This window comes from Notamacropus eugenii, chromosome 6, assembly GCF_028372415.1.
Source record: "Notamacropus eugenii isolate mMacEug1 chromosome 6, mMacEug1.pri_v2, whole genome shotgun sequence".
Classification (NCBI taxonomy): Eukaryota; Metazoa; Chordata; class Mammalia; order Diprotodontia; family Macropodidae; genus Notamacropus; species Notamacropus eugenii.
The window spans coordinates 34,124,690-34,147,560 of NC_092877.1; the positions used below are offsets into that span (position 1 = coordinate 34,124,690).

Here is a 22,871-nt window from a genome sequence, read left to right on the forward strand (position 1 = left end):
GAGGTCCAAAGTAATTAAATGACTTGTTATGGTCATACTCATCATGAATGACAGAGGCATGATTAGCATCCAGATTCTCTGATCTTAACTAACCATATTCCAGAAGCTAGAACATAACAGCTTTGGCAGCAGCCTCAGAGAGGCGTGGTATCTTCTTCACTCTCAGAAAACCTTTAGATTACATGTTCTACAACCCATAACCCATTCTTGACCAGTCAGGAAGCCATCTGGTTGAATGGATTATGGTGGTCTGTTCACATTACTATTTAATCGCTTAACTAGGTATGTCCCTTCCCTCTGCCCAAGGGAAAACAAAGACTTATTGCTGTAAGTTTTATTTCACCTCAAAAATCAGAATAATTCAATCCAATGCACAAGTCTCCCACAAAGTTGACAAAAGATACCCCTTTTCCTTATAGGCCTAAAGAGGTTCAACTTTGAGATGTTCCTGTTCTAGCTCTTTTGCTCACATTTAAGTAGGCTCAGAGTTCAAGGGCAGGGAAGGACCTTGGAGATGATCTAGTCATAGGATACTGAATTTAGCCCTGGAATGAGGAGAGAATTTCCAGTCTAAGCCCATGATTTTACAAGATAAGGAGACTAAGGAGCAGGGAGATTAAGTGATTTGTCCACGATCACAAGTGGTCAGTGTCATAGGGGGAACTGGAAACTAAATCCTGTGACTTGAGATTTGGTGTTCTCTCTGCTGTAATAATAATAACCACCATTTACGTAGCACTTTAAGGTCTGCAAAGTGCTTTACATACAGTATCTCACTCGATCCTTACAGTATCCTTGTGAGGTAGGTTCTAATGTTATCCTCTTTTTACAGAAGAGGCTTAGAGAGTTTAAGGGACATGCTCAGGGTCACACAGCCATTAAGTATCAGAGGCAGGGCTGACATTTAAAGTCCAACACTCTATCCTGTCCCACCTTACTGGCTGACTGTACCATCTTGTCTGCAGGGATGATGAGGATTCTATTTTTAAAAATCTTGGTTGGGCACTGGCTATTCTTTCTAACAGAGCTGGGACTCAGATGATGGACAGCAAGAAGAGGAACAAGAAAAGGAACTGCTGATGGCAGGAAATCATCAGGTCTATACACACAAGTACGCACACACTCACATGCATCCATGTGCCAGCAGTCTCAGAGGAGTGACTTAGTCTGAGACAGGAACTTGCCGACTCTTGAGGTACCTGCTCTGAAGCGTGAGAGCAGTCTTGTCTAGCCCTGCCTGCTTATTACTTCAAGTTGGACCCCTCTAGAGGCCAAGGCTGACAGCCCCAGGGAGAGGTGCCAGTGACGCCTGTTCCCAATTTCACCAGCATGACCCAGGGAGTATCCATATTCCCAGGGACCTGAAAGGGAATTGTGCTCTGTTCTTTGAAAGTGAAGGATGGTTTTTGGTCCATGCTTTCTGTGCAGAGGGAAAATCTAGCACCCAGTGACTTGGGGACCAATTAGTTTGTGGTGCCTGGCAGGACAAGGGATGATGCATTTGAAAACAACTGAAGAAAGGTGTGTGTGTGTGTGTGTGTGTGTGTGTGTGTGTGTGTGCGTGTGTGCGTGCATGCATGCTCCCATTCTCACTTGGTACCCGTCAGTCAACCTGGAAGCACATTATCTCTCAGTAACACCAGCCTGGGAGTGACTTTTTGCAATTACAAACAGGCACTGCCCAGATGCAGTTTAACAATACATTGTAAAACTTTTACGGTGAGTGGAGATAAGTGCAAAATTAATCCCTGAAGAACAAAGCAATTTTAAAAGTACATAATGAAGCAATTAGCAAAAAATGGCTGCTGGTAGAGGAGAGAGAGAGAACCCATGGACCATTTTACCCAGAGAGGTTCTTCTCAAACTACTTTATGTGAGGCATGAGGGTGTGGGACGAGCAAGGTCACGGGAGGTGGTATTCCAGAGGCAGTTAGGAAATCTTTGGAGAGTCATAGGAAAGGTGTGATTTCCATTTTTAAGAAGAAGCTGGAGGTTTGTGGTATAAGTGCTAATGCCCACTGAGATTATCAAATTGAAGAAGAAGAAGGGGAAAAAAGGTTTCCCTAAACTAAGCCCTCCTACTGGTTTGCATTAGCACCAAGCCCTGGGCTTGGAGAATGTTCTACCTAGTTACCAGGCAGCCTGAAGTTCCGAATGTGATGGTGTCCTGTCCCTGCCAAGCACCTGGGGGCATCTCTCAGTGATGAATCTAGTCAGCCTCCTCTGGGGCTAATTCTTTCCTCATGTGGTCTAACCTGACCAGCCTGTTCCAGCCCCACCTCCTTCCTGATACCCACTGATGCTTACAAAGCCATCAGTTACTGCTGGGGATAGATACTTTCCTGGAGACTCACAGGATGAGATGTTCCTTCATAGGATCCTTGATTTAGAGCTGAAAAGGAATTCAGAGGCCATTGAGTTCAACCTTACTCCTGATTTTACAGATATAGAAACTGAGGCACAGAGGGGTGAAGTGATTTGTTTACGGTCAAAGACTCGGTAAGAGTCTGAAGCAGGAATTGAACACAGGTCTCCCTGCCTCAAAATCCAGTACCCATCCATGACACCACCTGACTTTTTCCTAGACCATGATCTGAGATGCTGATTCAGAAGGAAATACAACATTCACAGACAAGGACAAGGTTGAGCTGGTCACTACACACTTCAGGGTGAGGAGGTTTCCTTCAAGTCTCAGCTAAAGCCCCATCCTCTACAAGATGCTTTTCCTGGTTCCCTTTTTGCTAGCACCCTTCTTCTTTATTAAACTGGATTTTCTCCAATTTATCCTATATGTTTAGCTTATTTGCACATGATTGCTTACATGCCATCTTCCCATTAGACTGTAAGATTCTTGAGAGCAGGACCATTTCATTTTTTTTGCATTTCTTATATCCTCAGGCATAGCACAGTGCCTGGCACATAGTAGGCACCCTCTTTTCAGCTTTGCCCATCAGCTCTACTAGGCTAAGATCATATGAATTGAAGACAGGGCCAGTCAGAATCACCAATACCAGGGGACTCCCTAGCGTTGGTTTAAATAGTGGAAATCAAACTGCTTCCCAGGCTGTGGCTAACAGCTGCTGTTCAGGTGTGGATAGTGTTTACAGCTGACCACATCTATTTCCCATAGCCCCAGGGCCTCTCTGCTTCAAGACTGGAGTCAGCCAGGGGCTTTGAAGATTCTCAGCCACTGACAATGCTTCCCAGGACATTTTTGCTGTTTAGGAAGTAATGACCAGGCACACAAAGGGCAGTTCTGCAAGATGGCTTAATCTGCTTCCTAGGCATGGATAAGAGTCTTCCCTATCTTCTTGGTTGGGAGGTATCTTATTTTTTTATCCTTAGACCCTAATATTTCCCCACTTTAAGAAAAACAAATACATTTGAGCAGAATTCATCATTTTATTAGGGAAGGATGAGGTAGTGAATGCTTATTGCAAAGGATCATTACTTTATAAAAAACTTACTTAGATGGTTAGTTCTCCCAAGACATTTCAACCACAATTCAATTAACCTTGTTCTTGCTGTGCAGTTGTGTCTGACTCTTTGTGACCCTGTGGACTATGCTGTTTATGGCATCTTCTTGGTAAAGATACTAGAGTGGTTTGCCATTTCCTTCCCCAGTGGATTAAGGCAAACAGATTAAGTGACTTGTCCAAGATCACTCAACTAGTAAGTGTCTGAGGCCAGATTTGAGAGCAGGTTTTCCAGACTCGAGGCCTAGGGTCCTATCCACCTACCTGCCTATATTAACCTATATTTTAATTATACAGGACTTCTTAAGTAATATTTTATTGCAGAAAGTACTAACAGCAGCAGTGAGAAGGTGGACTTTACATTTGGGAAGACCTGGGCTCAGGTCCTGCTTCTGATACATACCAGCTGTGTGACTTAGGGAAAGTCACTTACCACCTCTCTGCTTCAGGCAGCTTTCAAAGAATAAATCCCAGAACAGTTGAAGTTCTACTTTAGTAGAAGGCGTCTCCACCATGGATGCCCTGCAACACCAGTGATATTAGAGGCGTAGACTGTCCCACTTCCAGACACACTAAAACGCCCTTCTGTATAAAGTTGCTTTTGCAATAGAGGAGTTCCCAGATAATTGGCTTGCACGTTACAGAATATAATGTTCATCACAAATATATGATACTACTGGGCTTTGTCCTCTATTCATTTCCAAGTCCTATAACCAGTGCACCAGATTGATGACTTTTCCAGCTTCTACAATTCATGAAGTTAATATACTAAGGCATGAAAGGTTAGAGTACGTATCAGTGGATGGAGGGCCCTTGTGATGATATGACACAAGTGAAAAAATCATGACATGTAAAAAGGACAAAAGACTTCAAAGGACACAACACACCATCTTTTCTTATCTAAACATTCTGAAAATGGTAGTATAGCAACTGGGCAGTCAGGTGATACAGTGGACAGAGTGCCAAGTCTAGAGTCAGGAAGATTTAGCTCCCCTGAGTTCAAATCTGACCTTAAACACATACTCGCTGTGTGACCCTGTGCAAGTCAATTAATTTCCTCATCTGTAAAATGAACTGGAGAAGAAAATGGTAAACCACTCCAATATCTTTGCCAAGAAAACCCCAAAGGGGGTCACAAAGAGGCAAAGTGACTGAAATGACTTAATTGCAGTAAATATAACTGCTAACCCCTTAGAGTAAGTTCTCTAAGGAGTCAATAATCACAACTGAGTTCAGCTTTTAGATTCAGAATGATCATTTCAAGGAAATAACCAGTAAGTTAAGTCTGAGCTATTGCTACCAGCTCCCACCCCACTATTGTCCTCAGGATCTTCTTTTATAAAATGAGGGAGGTTGAAGTAAGGGGTCTCAATGGACCTTTGAGCTCTGCCAGTCTGGTCTTTATTATTTAGTTTCCAGCACAGATATCCTCTGAATCTGAAGCTTACTTTTTAAAGCATCATCCAGACAACGAGTTACCAACTAGCTCCCACCCACATCCTTTCTCTATGACACTGACATGTGTCAGCTGTGCTACCCATGCCTGTTGTTATCCTTTTCCTTCTCATGGGCCCAAGAAGCTTGTTTCATTTCCCTTCTGAAGACCTTTGAAGATTCACAAGACCAAGTCTCCTGAATTTTGTAAAGATTTCTGCGTGCAATTCATGTGTTCCACAATCTGGGACTTGGGGGGAAGTGCTCAGGTCATCCTAGGGACCACATTAGCCATTTTGTGTCTCTCCTCCACACGGACAATTTGGACTTGGTAATGACATGCAAACGAGCTGCTTAACATCATGTAGGATTTGTTTCTGATTAGATTAAGCCATAGTAACATGGAAGGAACAGCCACTGATTAAGGAGATAAAAAAGGAAACACTTTAAATGAATAAGCGGTTCATCTTCATAAAGCAAAGCACAAATTAAGCCCAGTCCAGGGGATCAGCTTTAGAATAGCAGCTGATTTGATTGAATTTTTCAGAATTCATTGGTACGAAGGATATGTCTGAGTGCAATTGAAAGAGACTTAACCCACCAGAGAGGGCTCCAGATATTCAGAACAAATAACTAGGCCCATTTATCTGATGCAAATAGCTTTCAGATTAGAGTGAAGGAGCCTTATTTGACTGTTAGGAAACTTCTGCATGGTTCCCATGGTTCCATTTATTCAACATGAATTTGTCATGATATAAACATTTGTTAAATACCTACTGTGTGCAGAATACTGCTGGAAGAGATAGAAAAAATAGGTAAATAGCTGCTGCCTTTCATTGTTGAATTATGTAAAATAATTCAACAGGCATTGTTAAGCACCTACTATGTGCTCCGTGTGTAGGGGGTATGTGTGCTAGACAAAAACAAGCATTCAGTTACAGTTTACAGATTTTTTGAGGGGTCCAGGCTTATGATTTTATACTATGGAATTCCCATTATGGAAAGCCTCCCTGATGAGGTAGATGAACAACTAATCTGTAATTTGTCATCTTAGAGACTTTCCTGAGAGTCCTGAGAGGTTTAGTGAGGTCACACAACCAGACTATATCAGAATCAAAATTTTAATCCAGGGCTTCTTGATTCCAAGGCAGGGTCTTGCATCCACTGCTCCACATTGCCTCTTATATTTAACAACAGACAAGGAAATAAATACAGATAATCTGTGCAGGCACTATCTCCAAAATTACTCTTCTGGTACTCTGGTGGTTAAAGTACACATGGTCTAACCCCTGTTCTTGGGACCTGAGAGAGGACCCAGAGTCTCCTTTATGTAATGGACAGTTTGCTTGAATCAATGATATTCCTAGCCTCTCTTTCCTCGCTCAGCCCACTGAGTTTCCAATAGTTTCCAAGACTGCCACTTTAGCAAATCCTAAATCCTTGGAGAAAAGCCTTTTTAAATAAAATTCTGAAACATAAAAAGCTTCAAGACAATTCAGCTGGACCCTTTCCCCATCCCCCTTTCTTTGGAATTCATCCAGGAAACCCATTCTCTGCCATCTCTTGAGAGCTAGGAAGAGAGCCTCCAAAGAGGGAAATCTTTTAAAGTCTGTCTTAGGGCTGTCCCAAATATTCAGACCCCCTAGGGAGTCCTTCCAAGACTAGGCATGATTTTTCCCAGCAGTAATTCTGTCCAAAGGACACTTCCGTTGGGGCTGATCACAGAAGCACAGCTTGGGAAATAGTGTTGCAAAAGTTCTTTTTCTTGGTATGGATGGGAAGATGAACAGTGAGACTGTAACCCAATGCAGAGAACTGGTCATCTAGAAATAGGAGACCCAAGTTTATATCCTGGCTCTGCTGAACCATGACCCTAGGCAAGTCACTTAGCCTTTTTCTTAATTTCTCACCTGCAGAATAAGGGGGCTGGACTAGGTGATCTTCAAGGTCCCTTCCAGTTCTAAATCTATGAGTCTATGAACATTTCTGCAATTTCAAAAGAATTTCAAATGTATTGGAGAACTGGAGGATAGGTATGGTAGGGATGCCAATATTCAAGTCCTACACCAAAATAGAAAGCTAGTGAAGTCATCACTTGATCAACAATTCAATTGATATTTCCTGAAAACCTATTCTACCCAATACTGTATTTTAAAATAAATTTTATTGATATTTTCAGGTTTTTACATCACCATAATTATCCCATGTTTCCCTTCCCCTCTCCCTCCAAGAGAACTATGTCATGCAACAAATAATATTTTAATGAGAAAAAATGTCAGCACAACCAATTGATTGATACATTGAAAAAGGTTGAAAATATGTGCAATGTGTAACATCTGTGGACCTCCAACTTCCATGAAGGAATAGGTTGAGGGTGTCTTCATTAGAGTCCTGCTTGAGCTTTATTATTCCAAACTCTGTGATCTGGACTAGGTACTATGAGGGGAAAGGAGTATAAATAAATATAGGTTATGTCTCCTTCCCCCAGAAGCTTTTTGTTTTTCTTGGAGGAGAGTTTAAGTTGAAGAGGAAGTTCTGATGTATTGAAAAATGGCCTGGATTTGGAATCAGAGACTTGGGCTCAAACCTCGGCTCTGATAGTCAGTGGCTGTATTGACTTGGCCAAGTAATTTAATTCCCATGAACTTCATCTTCCTCATCTATAAAATCGGAATAATGATATCTGCACTAACACTTTCACAAGGCTATTGTGAGAATCTGAAAAGTAGGAAGGAATTGGGGAGTGGTCTGAGCTTGTCAGATGATGAGGTGTCACCACTTTATAGAAGACTAAACCACCTCTTGAATCATCATATCACATAGTATAATTTAATTTCAAAAACCCTACCAATTGATTGATTGTCTACAAGAATAACTCTGAAGTTTCTCCTGTCTTTATTCTTTCCTTAGAACATCCCTAGTTAAAGAATAAATACCCTTGAAACACGTTGACTGTAGAAGAAAAAGAATATAGGAAACTATCATGTGATAAGGCAGGAAATTAGGATGGGACAAGATGCAAAGGGATTTCAAATATCAGGGCAATGAGTTTGAACTTTATTCTCTAGGCAATAAGGCAGTTTTGAAGAGTTTTTTGGTGAGGGAGATGATGTGTTCAGAGCTGTGCTTTTGGAGATGAGTTTGGTAATAATGTGAAAGATATGATGAGAAACATGCTACCTAACTCTTGGCAAATAGGTGATGGACTCGAGTTGCAAAATATTTTCAGGTACATCGAATGGAGGAACTTGTATTGCTTGACTATTTACATTTTTTAAGGGCTTTGATTTCTTTGTCGATTCCTTTCTAATGGAGGTGGGAGGTGAGAAGGAGGTTGTAGGATAGTAAAAGATAAAGGCGAAAAAGAAAAGAGGGTTGGTGAGTTATAGCTTGGTTTTTGTTTTAATCCACATCGGAGAATAGAAGGAAGACCAGAAGGAATTACCACCAGTTGGGGCAGCCTTGAAATCTATGGGTTGAATTTATTATATATTTAAAAAGAAAAGTAAATGGAGATCTGAAGGCTCATGTACAATTCTCTTTTTCTGATCTGTATATTGAAATGTGCATTTCATTTGGTGTTTGTTAAACTCAGACAAAACTAGTTTTTGTAGTGTGGGAGATGGATGGTAGAGGAGAAAGAATGGAGGTAGAAAGTTGTTCATGCAGAAGTAAAATTCAAAAGAGAGTCTGGAATTAAGATAGGTATATACATATATGTGCATATATATGTGTGTGTACACACATACATATACATCTATATGCGTATATGTATATATACATACATGTGCATCTATATGCATATATCTATATACATATATATCTATGTGGACACACATGCATGCATATATATACACATATAGATATACACATACATATGTGTATATATGTATATATACATATATAGTGTGTCATCTATATAAAGGTGAATGGTTGGAAAATGGGAGTGGGTGATGTTGCCAAGGGAGAAAATTTCAGTGTCCAAGAGGACCTCAGATGAAAGATCTAGGAAGCTGTCTACTTTAAGTAGGCAGAAACAGGAAGAAAGCATGGTATAAAGAACAATGTAGAGTCTAAGGACCTACTTGCTTCAAATTTCATCACTGTAACCTTGAGCAAGTTGCTTAATCTCTGTTTGCTTCAGTTTTCTCATCTAAAAAATGAAGGATAATAATAGCACCTGCCTTCCAGAGCTGTTGTGAGGACAAAATGAGATGATACTTATAAGGAGTTTTGCAGACTGTTAATTGGTACTTAAATGCTATTATTATTGTTAACAATAATAATCACCATAAAATGAATGGGTTGGACTAGGTGGCCTCCCAGGTCCTTCTCATCTCTAGATCTACAATCTTATGAATTAGAAGAGAAGTAGCAAGAAAGGCCAGAGGCCAGCCAGGCTAGTGGAATGCCATGGAAACCAGAGGAATGAAGAATTTCACAGAGGGACTGGTCAAGAATTTCAAATGCAGCAAAGTTGTTGTTTTTTTAAGGAAAATGATGATAGAGAAATTGCCATTGGATTTTGAAATGAGGATTCCATTGGTGACTTCCTGATTGAGAGAGTAATTTCTGTAGGTGGATAATTGCATGGAATTACAGAGGGAATCAGTGGAGGGGAAAGGAAAGGGAGAAATAGTGGCTGCTTGAGAATATAGCAGGAAAAAAACCCCAGAAGTTGTTTGGTGATTGGTGAGATCCCTGCATGTTTGAAAGCAGAAAGGAAGAAGCCATCAGAGAAAGAAAGGAATATACAGCAGAAAGCAGGATTGGGGTGGAAGTACCAAACAAGGCCCCAGAATAGATAGAAGATGGAACAAGGACACCTGGGGAAGACTGAGTCTTGGTAGGGAAGAAGAACCATTTCTCCATTAGATCTGAGAGGAATATGAAGAGATGAGTGTGAGGATACAAATAATTAGAATTCACAGACAGGGAGAGAGGGAAGTTATAACCTGATAAACTCATTAGATCATACATTTAGAGCTAGCCCAACCCTATCACTTTATAGGTAAAGAAATTGAAGCCTAGAGAGGTCAAGTCACTTGTGCAACATCACACAAGATTTGAACCTAAGTCCTATGATGCCAAATGCAGAAGCTTTTCTATCATGTTGTCTCAAATGTCTCAGTAAAGTAGAATGTCAATGCACTTTCCATTCAAGAAATGGGAGGATGAGACTGGAAACTGGAGCCCCATGGAAAAACATGCTACAGTGGATGTGGGGATTTTGCTAGAGAATTAATCAATCAACAAATAAGTATGAAGTGCCCTCTATGTGTCTGGCACTGTGTTAGGCTTTGGGGGCCTAAATGAAAACATCTGTGCCTTCAAGAAGCTTACATTTGAGAGTGGGAATTCATGAGAAACAAAACAAGATTGGACAAACAGTAGTGGTGTTGGGCAGGAGGGTGGTGCCTCACAAAGGGAGAAGGCATTTATGTGAGACCTGATAGTAGGGACGTGGAATAGACCAGGTCAACACAGACTTTCCCCAGGATGGTATAGGAGCCTAGAAGCTAGACTAGAAGATGATGCATCCAAAGGGAGTGACCTTGGCCTGAACATCACCGCATAGCTACATGAAGAAGGGATTCTAGTACATGTTGATGATTTCAGCGTTCAGGAACATGGCTAATTCCAAATAGCTCAATCACCCAAACTGGCCCTCTTCTACCCTTCTCTGTACCCAGCCTTGACCCGATCCCACTTCAGCCCTTTTAGCAGCATCCATGAGTCTAGCCTTGGTGAGAATGAAGACAAGTTATCTAAGATTCCTGTACTTCTGTTTCCTCACCTAGGAATAATTCTTTTACTACCTGCCTACTTGAGTTGTTGTGAAGTTCATCTATAAAATGTGGTTTGCAAATCTTAAATTGCTATAAAAATGCAAGCTATTATTAGAATCTGTAGAGCGGATAATTTACCTTTGGAGAGATTCATTGGATGGAGCTGCCTCTGAGTGTGGGCTGTGGATATCAGAGACTGGATCTATAACTGTTGGGGATTCATTGCATAGTGGATGAGTTCAAACCCATGACCAACCTTCCCCACCAGTTCATTTGGGAAGAGGGTGAATGGGGCCCAAACTAAGTCCAACAATCTGAGGAGAGAATTGTAATGCCAATCACTTACCTAGGTACAATAATGTGCTATTTGCTAAGTTGCCTTCATTTACATTATGTCAAATAATGTAATAAATCCAGACATCTTAAACTGGATGTCCAGTAGACATGTTAAATTCAATATGTCAATACAGAACTCATTATCTTTTCCCCAAATCTCCCTCACCCCTCCTTCCTTCTCAATTACTGTAGAGACAACATCATCCTCCCAGTCCTTCAGGCTCCCAACCTAGGAGTCATCCTGGATCCTTCACTGTCTCTCATTCCCACTTCTCCTCCATATCTATGTTCTTACCAAGGTCTGTTGATTTCACATTCACAACATCTCTTGAATGTACTCCATTCTCTCCTCTGTTCTTCACCTTAACCTGGTGCAGAACCTCATCACTTCAGTTCCATGGAAAAACATACAAAATTTGGAGTCAAAGATCCAAGTTTTCAATCCTGGCACTTATATTAAATCCTGGCACTTAGGCTAGTCAACCTCTCTGGGCTTGTTTCCTAATGTGTAAAAATGTCTTGGACTAAATGACCTTTCAAGTCCCTTCCAAATCAAGATCTTGGCCCCTACAACATCCTCAACATCCTCACCATCAACTGTGGCCCTCAAAGTGCAGCATTCATTGCATGTATTTCCCGGGGCTGGGGGAAGGGAACAAAACTCCCTGCTTCAAGAAAGAAAGACTGATTAATTGCAGTTTGCTCAAGCACTAGCCAATTATTGTTTACTATTCATATTAAGTTATCTGTTGTAACTGGGAGTCTTGGAGAAGCACTTCTATAGTCGATGCCTTAGGATATGGGGCTGTTTGGTAGTTTCTCTACAGTGAAATGAAGTTATTGTTTTCACTATATGAAGCTGTTTGAGACTTCATTCAATGGCTTGCCTGGTTTTATGACATTAATTCAAACTACATAATCAAAATAACTAAACGCCTCTATTGGGCTGCAGCGGGATGCACTCAGGCATCAGAGTCTTGCTGAAAAACAGCTTGGGTTTGAGGGAAATCACTGGGTACAATTAAGTCTAGTCATATGTCATTTTTATGGCCTTTTATAAATAAGAGAATGCAGAGGTGGCATTTAAAACTATGTTTCCCTGGCACCAGTGATCACTCGTGGATTGTGGATTGTGTACCTTTGGGACAGATAGTGTCCCAAAGGGACCTCTCTTCCATCAAATTCTTTCTCTCCAGCTTTCTTTGATCTCTGATGCCCACCTGCTTACATGAGGTGTTCACAGATTGGTCATCAACAGCACAACAAAGGGGATAGATTCTTCTGCCTTAAGATCACATAGCATAGAGCATAGGTTTGAAACTAGAAAGGACTTCAGAGGTCCTCTAGTACAGCCCATTTATTTTACAAATGGGTAAACTGAGTCTCAGAGCTGCAGTACGATTTGACTAAGATTATGCAGGTGTTAAGTATTACAGCTTATACTATGTGCATAGTGACCTAAAATCCCCTGGGATAAATGGTAAGGTAGGTTTGAGGAAGCAGATCTTGGGCAGGAAAAGGATCAACTCTTGCAGTCCCAAGGCCAGACCCACCTTACATTTTATCCCTTTTCTCCATATGGTCAATTTTACTCTCTTCCCCAAAAATTCCCCTCCTGAATAATCCTACTATTTCTTCCAGTCTCTTACTGACCCCAAGTTTGGATACCCTCTGTCTTCTTCTTTGACCACAGATTTTAAACTAGAAGGGGCATGAGAGGCCGTCTAGTCCAACACCTTTATTTTTATAAATAAATAAACTGAGGTCTATCAAGGTGAAGTGATTGGCTTGTGGTCAAACAGGTAGTGACAGAGTTGTGATTTGAATCCAGGGCCTTTGACTCCAAGTTGAATGTTCTTTGAGGTTGAATTTTTCCAAAAAGCTCTTTATTTGTATCTCAAGGTGGATAGGAGAGGCAAAACAACAGAACATGGAATTGTCATATTCCAGAACTTGGAATTAAATACTAAAATGCCTGTCCCCAGTCTAACCATAGAAGCTCAGGCATGGCTTCCTGGGCTAACTAGCTTCTTCCCATCTAATGAACCTCTAGGCCTGGCCCTACCATGTAATAGCTGTTTACTGCCTCCAGAAAAAGATACCTCCTCTGCCTGTTCTCTCTCTCTCTCTCCCTCCCTCCTCCATCTCTCTTTCACACACACACATACACACACACACACACACACACACACACACACACACACACACACACACACACACACACACACCCCTCTCTCCCTTTCCTCAGCCTAGTTCCTAGTTCTAAGTTCTTTTCTGCTTCATTACTAATGCCCATCTCTTCTTCTTCCTCCAATTCGCAAAATGATTTCAACCTCATTCTTGCCCCACTTCTGAGCAAGAGTGCCCACTTTCCCCAAATTCAGCCTGAGCCATTGCTAAGTTCCACCTACTAGGAAAATAAATGTTCACCCAAAGCCTGTCACAGATTTCCACTCTCCCTTCTGCAATCTACATATGGTCATAACCATGGACAGTTCCCACCTGTTCAGAATCAGAGGGTATGAATCTCTTCACGAGGCTTCATGGATTGCCCCCTTGCTATGTTGTGCCATAGAATGGACCCTTGAAAATCGTCTTTCTTTGGTGATCTTAAGCCACAAGACTCTCTTTTGTTTCCTACAGCATAAGCAGAAAGCAGTTAGGCAGCGTCTCAGAGATAGCTCTACAAACATGCTGAATCCATGCCATCTACTCCTAGGTACAGAAACTGCCAAGAATCCAGAGGCTATAGCCAGATGCTTAAGATGATAATAAGGCTCTTACAGCACACCCCCAGGCACTAATTATTGCAGAGAATGTCCAAGTTAAGAGGGACCTTACAGGGATGGCCAAACTATTTCTTTTTTCTGCTTAGCTCAGAGAGTTGTGGTGAGGATCAAATGAGATTATGTGTAAATCATTTTGCAAACCTTAAGGGATTATGAAATTCTACTATTAATGCTATTGGTTGTTGTTGTTACTGTTGTTATCTAGTCCAACCCCTTTATTGTATAGATAAGAAGACAAGTGCAAGAACAGGAAATGACCTGGCCAGAGTTACAGAGATAATTAGTTGCAGAACTGGGACTATAATTTGAACCTCCAGATCCCCAGCTCAGTGTTTTTTTTCCCACTATAACCATTTATATATGCATACATATATACACACACACACACACACACACACACACATATGTATACATACACACACACACACACACACATATATATAGTAGCATAGGATCCTGTAAGTTGGGGGTTCACATGAATTGCATTCTGTCTTAATATATGTGAAAGGTTTATATCTCTCTTTGGTATATATGTGAACATCCAGAATTTACTCTGGAAATTTCCAAAAATACATGTGTCTAGGTGGATATAAAGGATACAAGTCCATAAAATAACAAATGTATACTTGATAAAAGACAGTCTTTATTTCATGCCAGAGATGATATTAAAGATACAAAGAACTCCCTGAAGCCTAGAAACAGGAACCAAAAACATATAAAACACTCAGGGTACTTCCTCTCAGGAAGGAAATGAACTTGGGTTTGCCAACAGGATAATATCCTAACATTCTCCTGAAATCCCTTCTTGTCACAGAATTTCATACAGTCCCTCCCAGGCTTGTAATGCCACCTGTGATTTGAATTTCTCCCCCTTTTCCTCTACTCCTACTGTGTACTGGATAGAAGATGCAATGGGGAAAGTTTAAAAAGCAAGAGGGTAATCTGTAAGCTCTCTTTTATAGAAGTAGTTGGTGGTACAGTAGCTAGAGCAACGAGTCAGGAGTCAGGAAGACCTGGGCAAGTCATTTGATCTCTGCCTCAGTTTCTTCAGTACAAAATGAGGGTAATAATTTTACCTACTTCTCAGGATTGTTGGGAGGATCAAATGAGATAATATTTGTAAAGTACTTAGCATAGTGCTTGGCACATAGTAGGCATTTAACAAACACTTTCTTCCTTCCTTATAGGCCAGCACAAGGTACTGACAAAATCATTCGTCCTATGACTCCAAGTCAACCAGCTCATCTTGGAAGTAGCTCTAGTCAATGAAACTCAAACCACGAGACAGTAGTTCCCAATGCATTTTGTTCCATGAACCCCTTTCAACAACAAAAACAAAGTGTGTTGTGAACCCCTGGGTAGTTTGTGTTTTTCATAATATTATTACAATTATTTACCACTATAGGAACCATTAGAGAATTTTTACTGGAGCATTGTTGAGGACCTTGGGGTTTCTCAAAATACTAAACAGGAACCATTGCCTTTGAAGGAGCCAGAGGACGACACTAAACAAGACAATTCTCCCCAGAACAGGCCCAGTCACCGAGACCTGATTGGATGCTATCTTTTAATAAGGTGCCAATAAATATGTCTACACTAAATACAGAAAGATGCATAGAGAATCAAAGGTGCAGACGAAGATTCATTGCCTTGTAAATTCCTCATTTTAATTGGAGAATTCATCTGATTGCCTGTCTCCAGAGAGAGAGACAGACAGGCAGGCAGGCAGGCAGACAGACAGACAGATTCAAATGATCATGGGCAGGTGTCAACTATGTCAAAACCACTCCTTTCCATAGTCTCATGAACCTCAGGGGAAAGGCAGGTAGGCTAGTCACCTGTTTTAGTGTCCAGATCCAGGGAAGCCCCAGTCCCAGTGGGCTCTGCCCTATACAGAACTCATCTAGAGCACTGTTTTCAGTTTTTTGTCCAGGAGCAATATACATATGTACATACATACATACATACATCAGGGAAGGGATCTGACAGCCATGTCATACAAGGAACAGTTAAAGGAGCTAGAGATGTTTAGCTTGGAGGAGAGAGGACTCAGGTGAGCATAATCACTGTCTTTAAGTATCTGAAAGGTTGTTAAGCAAGTAGGAGAGGGATCAAACTTTTTATGCTTGTCCCTGGAGAGCAGAGTTAGGATCAATGGGTAGAAATTGCAAGGAAGTGGATGTCAGCTTCATCTAAGAGATGGATTCTTAACAATTAGAGCTACATAAAAACGGAGCTGGCTGCCTCAGGAGGTAGTGAATCTCTACTCATTAGAAATATCCAAGCAAAGACTGAATGACTGTCTTTCATGGGTACTAGAGAAGGGGCTTTTTATTGGGTGATTAAGAGGTTGAACTCTATGAATACCTCCAAGACTCTGAAGATACAGTGGTTCTATACACATACCCCTTCATAGGGAGGTATCTAAGTATTTCCCTGGTGATTTCTAAGATCAGATTTAGATTATACACTTCTTCAGACTGGAACCCACCCAAGATTAGCCATTGAGCTCCATTATTTTTTGTCACTAGCTTCTCGGTACCCCACCTATAAGCTCTTTGAAGAGAATGCCTTTTTGCTTGTTTTTGTATGTCCAGTTTGTATATGCTTAGTACTATGTCTAAGCCATTGGGAGCACTTAATAAATGCTTATTGACGAATTGCTCATTACTACTTATGCTCCTTAGGTGAATGAATTCACCTCCTGGACCTCAGTTTCCTCTAGAAAGTGGAATAACCTCTAAGATCCCTTTTAGTCCTAAATTCATGGTATTGGAGGTGAAATTTTATGGGAAACTATTTCCATCGCAACTCTAAGGATTCTGGGGTTAGTATGAGTTACCTCAACTGCCCTCCCCCTAGATTCCATTTCCCACCCACCCTCCAATTGAATGATTATTTCACTTTTGTCTTTGGATCCCCAGTGCTCAACATGGTGTCTTACACAAAGGTTAATAAATGTTCCTCAAATTTAATTGAATGTAAATATGGATATTTTGGAAGTATGTATCTTTAGAAAAATAGCTATGTCATGCGTTGTGCTCAATTTTGCAGTGTTGAAATGTTTTATGTATTATTCCCCATTCCCTCTGCAATAAAAAAATAATTCCCTTGCATATTAGTTTTAACAGTATTGTTTTAAGAACCTGCAGGTGTTTTTCATTAGCGGGAGAAAGTGAGAGGAAAATAAAAACTGTCCAAGTTGCTTATAGGTAATGGAAATTAGTCCCTAAGGTCAACCCTGGACATGGTAGTGCTTACCAAGCATTGACTCTATTGGAGATCATTTAATTCTGCCTGGAGAAAGGTGCAATGTAAACTAATTCATCCACAAACACTAAGCTCCTCTTGTATCCCAAGCATTGTCTTTGTTGCTGGGAATAGGAGATGGTAATAGGAGCGGACCTGTAATTTCATGAGTGCTCCTAGTGAGGAAACTCCTTCTGTCAAGGCAGGTCAGCAACTTTTCTGCAACTTCCTGCCTTAGAGAGTTATCTGGGGCACTGGGAGGTTAAGCAACTTGTCTGAGGTCACACATCCAATATGTGTAAGACAGGGTTTGAATCTAGGTCTTTCTTGGTTCCAAATTTGTGACAGTCTCTATCCTTAAAGATTTTATGTTTTACTGTAACATTCCATTGAGTTATGTAAAGTGGAATTCCTAGGTTAGAAATCTCCCTTTACCAAAACAGTTTAGCACTGTCTTTCCAAGGTTTGCAAAAAAACTTCATGAGGAAGGTAATGCAAGCATATGTATTGCCACTTTATAGACGGGGAAACTGAGGCTCAGAAAAAAAACATGATCTTTCTTACCATCACTCCCAGGATATCTGAGTAAGCAAAGGCACCAGTGAGGGTGTTGACAGAACTGGGATCTATCCTGTTCCTGCCCCTTACACTTACTAATAGAACTTGGGGGAAATCCTCCCTCTTTTGAGGCTTCTACTTCTTGGTGACATGACAAGTTGGGCAAAATGATGTCTTAGGTCCCTGTAGGAGAATGGCATATGTGCCTCTATGCCACCATCCCTGCCAAGTGGTCCTGGCTGTATAATGAGCCACTGAGTATGCAGGGAATCAGGGACCAATAGTTTCTGCCTCTAGTATCAGGAACCTTGCTAGCTCTCACCAGGATATTTCCTGCTTGAGATCAGTGGAAACAAAAATGAAACATTTCTCAGTTGGTTATGGGGATAATGAGCTCAAGAGATGAAGTGACCTGCCTTCCTAGGGGGCTGAGAGGGTGACTAATTGTAAAACATAAAGTACTAACATGAAAAATGCTTTGCCCATCTAGTGAGACACCATTATCTTCTTGATTCTGGCCTGAGAAGCTAAGAAGGGAGAGGAAGAAATCTAAACTGACATGCTACAGTGGAAAAACCAATGGATTCAGAGTCAGAGGTTTTAGATTTGAATTTCCTGTGTTAACTCCCTTGGACTCAGTTTCCTCACCTGTAAAATGAACGGATTGGACTTTGTGGTCTCTGATATGCCTTTCTACTTTCTGTAGATGATCCTGTGACTTTGATAAGTTACATAACATCTCTGGTCCTCAGTTTCCTCATCTGTAAAATGCAGAGGTTGGAATAGATGGCCTGAAAAATTCCTGTCTATGAATCCATAAGCCCATAATCTTTGGCTCCATGATTTGCTTGTGGGTACAAGGTGATATTACACAATGGGAAAGAGTCCTGGCTTTGGAGTGAGGAGAGTTCCCTTCTTGTTCAGGTTCTGCCACTGACTAGCTGTGTGATCGTGGGCAAGTTGCTTCCCCTCTCTGGACCTCCCTCTCCTTATTGGTAGGCTGGAACCCCTCTCTAAAGTTCCTGATTCTGATCCCTCCAGCTGGGTGTGTTCTCTTCCTCTTTAGAAGTCCCTTTCATGACACTTGGTCTGGGCTTCTTTCATCCCCTCCTCTGGGATGATGAGCTCCATGGGAGCAAGGACTAGGTCTGAACTTTGTATCTCTCCCAAAGCTGTACACAAGAAGCTCTCCATTATGTCTGCTGAATTCAACTGAGTTGCACTGGTCATCTCCCCTGCAGGTGTGGCAGTGTGGTGGGAGTGTGGAGGTCCTGCCCTGCTCCAGAATAGCCCACATTGAACGTGCTCACAAGCCCTACACTGAGGACCTCACAGCCCACGTCCGCAGAAATGCTCTGAGGGTGGCCGAAGTCTGGATGGATGAATTTAAGAGCCATGTTTATATGGCATGGAATATCCCCCTAGAGGTAGGTCATTCCCTATGGGTTCTAGGATGCTCAGGGCTCTAGCAGAGGAAAATATAATGGTTTATAGAACTTATCTTTCAGCCTTGGCAGTCACCTATAAAAGATCTTGATAGTTTAAAAGAGGGAGCAAGAGAAGAGAGCCCATGCTATCCTGTTTAACCAGGCCTGGTGGCTTTCTCTCTTGCTTTCTCTCTTGTTTGAGAATTGAGGGGAATGGACTAAGTGGGGAAGGTCCCTCCCAGCTATGATGTTCTACAACTATATATTAAATGATACTAAGATTAAGGATCTCCATGATATATGAAAATAGAGGAACCATCAAAATTCAGATAATTCCCAATTTCCCAGCTGCCAGTGAATTCACACATCTTTGCTCATGAAACCTTTGGCTATAGGCTCTCTCCAAAACCCACCACCACAGATCACTGACACTTCAGTGTCTACAACAGACCCCAAGAGGTGAAAACTATGTTTCTTTGCCTGAGCAAGAGATTCTTCCATTAGAACCCATCATGCAGATGGATAAGTTCAGCGGTTTTCCTAGCAGTTGCTGAATCCTATAAAAACTAGTCCTTTCTACCACATCACAATGTCTTTCCTGCTGGGATCCATTCATTCCCTCGTTCACTACCCTCTCTTCCCTTCTCCAGAAACACAACTATACAAATGATCTCTGATCTTCTCAGAGAAGGAAATTCTCATGTGGGAATTCTGACCACCAACACAGAACATTCCCCATTTATGACTAGTAGATAAATCCTAAGGCCTAAGGCTTAAAAAAGCTATGTAGATACCAGGGGGCATAGAGTCAATAAACATCAAAGGAAAGAGGGAGGAAAAGTAGATTTGTTCATTGATAAAAAATTAAATTAAAAACCTGTGACATAAGTTCTCTAAAAAGTCTCAGAGGCAAGATTTTAATACAAGTCTTCTTGACCCCAGGCCCTACACTATGTGCTCTCCAGTGTGACGTCTATCCACTAGATTCTAGGAAAAAAACTAGGGGAAGACTCTCATTAATGCATTATTTGAGTGTGTCCTTATATTCTTGGAGGGTAAAATAGGAAGGCTCTTTAGATTTGGCAGTTGCTTTCCAGCCCCATCTCCAGAGCTTGCCCAATATAGCTGTGTCCATTATTCTAGCATCTGTATGTGACTTAGAACCTAATCCCTACCCTCCCTAATTTGAGCCATGACTGCTCCTTGAGAGTCTTGCCTTTTTGACTGGGGCAGGCTATTGGGAAGACTATGGAGCTTTGCTTTCCATAAAAAAATACTCCTATTTGACAAACTCCACCAAACTGCTGTCATGTGAACCAAGATATAAATGAAAATGACAGGGAAGTTACAGTTATTTTAGCCAGAAACAATCTTTTAAGTTTTGTGCTAATGAATCAGATGAGACTTCATCAGATAAATGAAGAATTCCATCTTCTACCCAGAGAAAATGAAGCAAATCCAGCTCAGAACTCTGGACAAAATACACTGATGAATCAGCGCCAGAGTGAAATCTTGACATTGGAAATCTTTTCAGGAAAATAACACCACATTCTAGGCTTGAAATTAGTGATGGTTGTCCAGTCATGGAGCTTTAGTTCAGAATCCATCCCCTAGGATGTTTCCTGAGCCTGCGAAAGAAATCTTTTGTACTAGCCTAATGACTTCAACAAAGTCAGTCTAATGACAACAAAAGCCTCATTACTAAAGGCTTTGGAAAATCCTTGGGGTCTGTTAGGAGAGTGATCTAACTCCCTAGGCCCCATGAAAGGGATTGAGTCACACAATTTAGAGAATGTAAGAGTTCAAAAGAGCAGTAGACGAAGTCCCTCTTTTTATAAAGAACAGGCTGAGATCCAGGGAGTGGAAGCCAGTAAGTGCTGGATTTTGAATTGTTGGCCTCGGGTTCAAATACCAGGTATGCTTCAAACTTTTGACAAATCACTTAACCTTTCTGGGCCTTGGTTTCCTTATTCGAAAAAAAGGAAGGGGTGGGGCATTACCTCTAAAGATCTTTCCAGTCCCAAATCTAGGCTCCTGTAAAAAAGTCTTTCTTTAGGACACAAAACTAGTTAATAGCAAATGGAGACTAGAACCAAGCTTTTCATATTCCCACTTTAGTCCCTTTTTTACCATAGCACAGTACCTCTTCTTCTGGGCAGCATTCATTCATTCATTCATTCATTCATATATTCATTGAGTTAAGAGTTGGAAGGGATCTCAATAGGCCACATAATCCAGTCCTATCATTTTATGGGTGAGGAAAACGATGTTCCAAAAGATTAAGTGACTTGCCTAGTGTCACATAGAATCAGAGGTTGGGCTTGAATTCAAATCTTCCTTACTTCAGGCACCTAGGTGATGCAGTGGATAAAGTGCTGGGCCTGAAATCAGAAAGACCTGTGCAAGTCACTTAATCCTGTTTGCCTCAGTTTTCTTATCTGCCAAATGAACTGGAGAAGGAAATGGCAAACCAATCCAGTATCTTTGCAAGATGATCCCAAATGGGGTCACAAAGAATCAGACATGACTAAAATGAATGAGCAATTTCCTTACTTTGCGTCAAGCCCTTTAACTCCTGTACCCTAGCACTTCCCAGTCATTCATTTATCCACTCAAAAAAATCATTTCATAAAGAAGTGCTATGTGGAGAGCACATTTAGATAAGGTAAGGTCTGTGTCTTCTTGGAGCTTCCGGGCTATGAGGTTGATAAGGCAGAAAAAGCTGTGATTTTATAGACCGGTAAGAAGCTGTGAAACAGAGTGCTTCTGTATTTCTCTAAAAATGAGATGCACAACTGTTGCTAATATTCACAGGGGCAGGGAGTTGTCTCTAGCACTGAAATCTGAGGTCGAGGGGGAGAAAAACAGCAAATTGTAGAATGTACAAAGACAAAAATGGAGCAGTTCCTCTCCTCAAGGAGCTTATGCTTGACTGGAAAGAGAGGGATCCAAACAGGTAGTGATTAGTGCATGCAGATAAATGCAAACTAGTATCAGCACTAACACAGAGGCTGTGGTGGTGGTGGTGGTGCTAGGGTCAGAAAAGATCTTGTGAAGATGGGGCCACTTAAAGGAAGCTAGAGATTCCAAGACTGGCAGTGGTGAAGGACTTCATTTTCTGGGAGGTAGAGGTGGAGGAAGATGGAACACTACATGCAGGAAGTAGCAAGCAGCCCCATTTGTCTGGAATGTAGAGTGCATGAAGATGATAAATATGAAATAAATATGGAAAGCTAGGCTGGAGCTGTTATCTTCAGTGATGGCTAGATTCCATCAAGTCTGTGCACTATAAATAAGGGAGGAAATTTTACTCAGTCTACCACTTTAGTCCCATTGTCTCTTAATAATTATAATATTATTTATACACATGACCTCAAAGTCGTATAGGTCTAAGTTATTCATGCTTAAAACTGCACTAGGATTTTTGGGACACATATACATATATGTGCAGATACATATAAATACTTATATGGTGCTATATAATGACATCACATGTATATATTATATACATTTGTGTATATATGCACATGTATAATACACATGTGCACATATACATATGTTTGTATGTGTGTATATCTACATGCATCAATCATATGTATTTGTTTAGCAGTGTTACTTTGTGGATAAAGAGTTGACCTAAAAACCAGGAAGACATGAATTCAAGTTCCTCCACTCACGCCTATTGGCTGGGTGATCTTGGATAAGTTAATTAACTTTTCCATGCTCTTGGCAACTCCCAAAGATTATAAGGTGCAGAGAAAGTGTCAGCTTACATTGGTAGAGTTGGTTTCCCTACCCAGGATTACCATGTAT

At 41.1% G+C, this 22,871-nt stretch overlaps 1 protein-coding gene across 5 annotated transcripts in view; it reads left to right on the forward strand.

Annotated features, from left to right (window-relative positions):
• GALNT18 (polypeptide N-acetylgalactosaminyltransferase 18) overlaps positions 1 to 22,871 on the forward strand; it is a 512,574-nt gene that overhangs the window by 341,845 nt on the left and 147,858 nt on the right. For all 5 annotated transcript variants that reach the window (XM_072619429.1, XM_072619432.1, XM_072619433.1 and 2 more), the window contains exon 7: positions 18,873 to 19,058. In XM_072619429.1, the coding sequence (XP_072475530.1) occupies positions 18,873 to 19,058 (186 nt within the window). The remainder of the gene's footprint in view (positions 1 to 18,872; positions 19,059 to 22,871) is intronic.